The sequence below is a fragment of the Diospyros lotus genome, chromosome 13 (genome assembly GCF_014633365.1).
Source record: "Diospyros lotus cultivar Yz01 chromosome 13, ASM1463336v1, whole genome shotgun sequence".
Lineage (NCBI taxonomy): Eukaryota > Viridiplantae > Streptophyta > Magnoliopsida > Ericales > Ebenaceae > Diospyros > Diospyros lotus.
The window spans coordinates 37,778,110-37,782,262 of NC_068350.1; the positions used below are offsets into that span (position 1 = coordinate 37,778,110).

Here is a 4,153-nt window from a genome sequence, read left to right on the forward strand (position 1 = left end):
CGCTTTTAACTGTACTTTGAAGGCTGAAACTTTCTCTCGTTCGCTGAATGGCTAACGCATAACTACTGTGCAAACACATATATATGACTAGTGATAACTAAGATTACATGTTCCCTTGTCAACTGCTAGCTCCATAACACTGTAATATAACACATATATATTATCTAAAAAATATAATATAATATATCTAGCCTTGAAGACTTTGAATTCAGTGCATAACCCAAAGAGAAAGAACTATAGGGTAACTAAAGGGTGCCGGGTGTATTTATTCTCTTGTTTTTGAATCACTATATATATTGTACGCTTCAACTTATATATATCACTTTTCCAAAATATCGATAGCATCAAATACCTATAAAACTTTCCAAAAGGGTCGAAATTGAACATAAAATTAGATGATAGATAGTATGGAGGGTCTTTTAGATGGCGGCGCATGCATGATCATGAATCATGATGTGAGGTAGGCAGCCGCGCCACCTATGGCATCCCACAGTGACTAGTGTCATGAGATGAGAGAAATCATATGTAGAAGTGGATGAGAACCGACACATCTATAGTTCCATCAATTTGGGTCACATCGCAACATTCGTCAAATTAAATGGAATATAAACAAGGATGAAGATATGTATATATTTGACAAAAAGTTCAACTTCCTTACAAGGAATGATGGAAGATAGGGTACCCTTTTCTTTCCAGATAGGGTGAGCTCTTTGCAATTCCTTGTAAAAGTGGATAATGTACTTCAAGCACAAGTTCAATTATATAACTATGATGCCCATGCCTGGAACAAACCAGCAGGCTGACATCTCTGATCAAGATGAATTGAACATCAACTTAAACACAAATTAAAGTACGTTTTTTACTATTCCAGCCCACAATGCTCCCATACAGTCTATTCGCCTAATTCCACAACTGAAAAGCTTCCTAACTCGCCCATTGAAACATGTTCTATGCGGCACGTGTTAATTCATGAGCTCAAACTTTGATTGTTATCTAATAGGTAGTTCTCCTTTTCTTCAGTTCAATGTGAATATATTGGGACAATATAGCACATATATTACATGTATATATATGCATGAGGGCAGCAAACAAAAGTCATCAACTGCCCATAGAGGTAATTTCGTCTAAATCTCTCCTTTGTCCATACCTCGTCAGGGCTAACATCTAGAACAGTATTTAGGCTCTCAAACCATCCGTCTATAAATAGGTATTGCCATCTTCAGAGTGTTGTATCACACATTGCAGCAATATTTTATATATCTTCACAGATTCCCCCCTTTTCAAGCAAATTAATTATTTGAAGAGATGTATGCAATGGCGCCGCAGAGATACATCTTTGCATGTCTCCTTGTTATCTTTCTTTCTTTCCTCTCTTGCTACAGCACTTCTCCCGAGGACCCAGCTCAGAACCATCATCTTCAAGCATCTGCGTCATCAGAAGCTTACTTTCAAAATAAAATTCGCAGGCTTTTAGCTTCGGTTAAGACAGTTAGTGTTGATGATTTCGGAGCTAAAGGTGATGGAAGCGATGACACCCAGGTACGTACCCATACATTTTGGCAGAAACATGCAATAAAAATTTCTTCGAAACAGCAATTAGTTTCCTACTTTGAACGCTTAGGATTGATGATTTGCTTTTTGTGCAATATCAATTAATTCTTCAGGCATTTAAGAACGCATGGCAGGCTGCTTGTTCATCATCTGCAGCCGCTACTCTGTTGGTACCCAAAAAGAAGTACCTCGTCAAGCCAATCAGATTCGCTGGCCCATGTAAAGCTGTTCTAACTGTGCAGGTAATTAAGTTTTGAATCAGATTCAGAGAGTTTGATTGCGTATTGAGAAGACGAACAAATTAAATGACATTTATTTTCTATGGATATGACAGATCTATGGAACCATTGAAGCATCTGCTAATCGAGCCGACTACAAGGAAGATGGGACACACTGGCTTTTATTTGACAGCGTGCAGAATTTACAGGTTCAAGGGGGTGGAACCATCGATGGCAACGGGAACACGTGGTGGGAGAATTCCTGCAAGATCAATAAGGCCCTTGTAAGCCATTAATTATCATCCAAAGCTTCTCTTCTCCCATCTTAATTTTATATATATTTTCTCATATCAATCACCTTAATACTGAGTCCATTAACTACTTCTTTCCCTTGGATCGATCTGCAGCCCTGCAAGGACGCGCCAACGGTATGTTATCTCTTCACCCCGTATATATTCAAAGCACTGCCACTGGTACTATATTCAGAATTCATAAAATAATGGGATATCATCTTCTGTATATATGTTTGTGATGGCAGGCATTAACCTTCTACAATTGCAAGAATATTATTGTGAAGAATTTGAAGATCCAACAGGCGCAACAAATTCACCTGTCTTTTGAGAAATCCACAAATGTTCAAGCATCAAGCCTCACCGTGACTTCACCGCAGACGAGCCCCAATACCGATGGAATCCACATTACGGACACTCAAAACATCCAGATTTCGAGTTGTGTTATAGGGACAGGTACCCGTCAAAACAATTTTTGATATTTGACATTAAAAAGAGCACGAGATGTTAACTATAAACGCATACTGATACTGAATCACCATGTAATTAATATGCTGAAGGTGATGACTGCATTTCAATTGTAAGTGGGTCTCAGAAGGTGAAAGCCACGGACATAACCTGTGGACCAGGCCACGGCATCAGGTCTCACCTCCATCTCTTGTTTTTTTTCCTCTCCACACAATTGGTGATATTTTCTCTTCATTTCATATTGCTTAATTTGGCTGTTATGAAATTCAGCATTGGAAGCTTGGGTTCTGGGAATTCCAAGGCTTTTGTTTCGGATGTTTTGGTGAATGGGGCTAAGCTGTATGGAACACAAAATGGACTTAGGATCAAGACATGGCAGGTATATTCAGACGGATTCTCTAATTAAGTGAGCACGTTTTTAGAATCTATATTTAGAATAAAAAAATAATCCTTAACGGATATATATATATATGTACATGCAGGGTGGATCAGGAAGCGTCAGCAACATCAAATTTCTTAATGTGCGGATGAATAATGTGGACAATCCTATTATCATAGACCAAAGTTATTGTGACCAAGATAAACCATGTAAAGGGCAGGTACTATATATATAATTTCATCCAAAGAATCTCCTTATTATATACGCAAAAGAAATAACCAACTTTCTTAGTTAACTTTTAACATTGATTTCTTTCTTTCTTTTTTTCTAACAAAATTCTGTATTATCTGAGCAGGGCTCAGCTGTTCAAGTTAAAGATGTGCTCTACCAAAACATTCAAGGAACAAGTGCCTCCGAGGTCGCCATAAGCTTCAGCTGCAGCAAGGATTTCCCATGTGAAGGGATTGTGTTGCAGAGTGTAAACATTAAAAGAGAAGGTGTTGCTGCTGCCGCCGCCAAGGCTTCATGCACCAATGTCAAACTCAGTGAAACAGGAGCTGTTGCGCCCCATTGTCCTTGAACCAGAGAAAACTACAGATACTATGAAATTCACTAGGGATTGGAGGAGAATTCTTATTTTTTTTTTATTATTTGGGCATGCACCATAATGTCTATAAGTTGGGGTGTATGTTACTTAAATAATCTCTTATCTTATGTACGTACGTAGTTATCAAAATAAAGGTTGATTTTGATTCATTACATTCAATAAACATTGATGTATAAATATAATTTCATTTCTTTTCGTACAATGAATAAACGGCATTGTTATATGTATTAAAGGATCCCCTTATTTCTGTTAGAAGTTATATCGGATTTTCTGTGCAGTTTAAATCTACATTATATTAGGGCTAAGCAAGGAAACTACACAAAATCAATCGACCGAACGTAACCGCCAAACCCATGGTTTAGTTCCCTCAAGCAATAGTGGGTTTTGGCTTAGGATTTTCCATGGCCAAGTCGATTTGGCAATGGTTTAATGTATCAGTAAACTGAAACAAAAGACATTTAGAAAATCGACAAGAAAGTGATTAAATATGAATATCGTGAACAGACATAAAAAAATTGAGCAAAAAATGTAAATATAAGTAAAGGCTTGATTTCTTTTGAGAATACGATGGAACATTTTCTTTTTAAGAACTAGTAAAACTAACCATTGTTTATTAATCGTCGAAAACATTAGCAATTTC

General features: G+C 37.3%; 1 protein-coding gene across 2 annotated transcripts; it reads left to right on the forward strand.

Moving 5' to 3' along the window:
- The first annotated feature begins 1,251 nt into the window (after positions 1-1,251).
- Positions 1,252-3,637, forward strand: LOC127787815 (polygalacturonase-like). Of its 2 annotated transcripts, XM_052315834.1 has the most exons (9): positions 1,252-1,539; positions 1,665-1,793; positions 1,886-2,053; positions 2,177-2,197; positions 2,308-2,515; positions 2,620-2,701; positions 2,798-2,906; positions 3,010-3,126; positions 3,262-3,637. In XM_052315834.1, exons 1-9 carry the CDS (start codon positions 1,306-1,308, stop codon positions 3,484-3,486), a joined length of 1,293 nt encoding a protein of 430 aa, XP_052171794.1. In that variant the 5' UTR covers positions 1,252-1,305; the 3' UTR covers positions 3,487-3,637. The 2 variants fall into 2 exon arrangements, with proteins under 2 accessions (XP_052171794.1, XP_052171795.1); XM_052315835.1 differs by lacking the exon at positions 2,177-2,197.
- The last annotated feature ends 516 nt before the right edge of the window (positions 3,638-4,153 follow it).

What these genes read in the sequence shown, in the direction of transcription:
- LOC127787815 (XM_052315834.1), top strand. Translation starts at nt 1,306, where the DNA reads ATGTATGCAATGGCGCCGCAGAGATACATCTTTGCATGTCTCCTTGTT. An exon ending in GAGTTGTGTTATAGGGACAG is followed by an intron (nt 2,516 to 2,619) that starts GTACCCGTCAAA and finishes AATATGCTGAAG; the next exon opens with GTGATGACTGCATTTCAATT. An exon ending in GGACCAGGCCACGGCATCAG is followed by an intron (nt 2,702 to 2,797) that starts GTCTCACCTCCA and finishes TATGAAATTCAG; the next exon opens with CATTGGAAGCTTGGGTTCTG.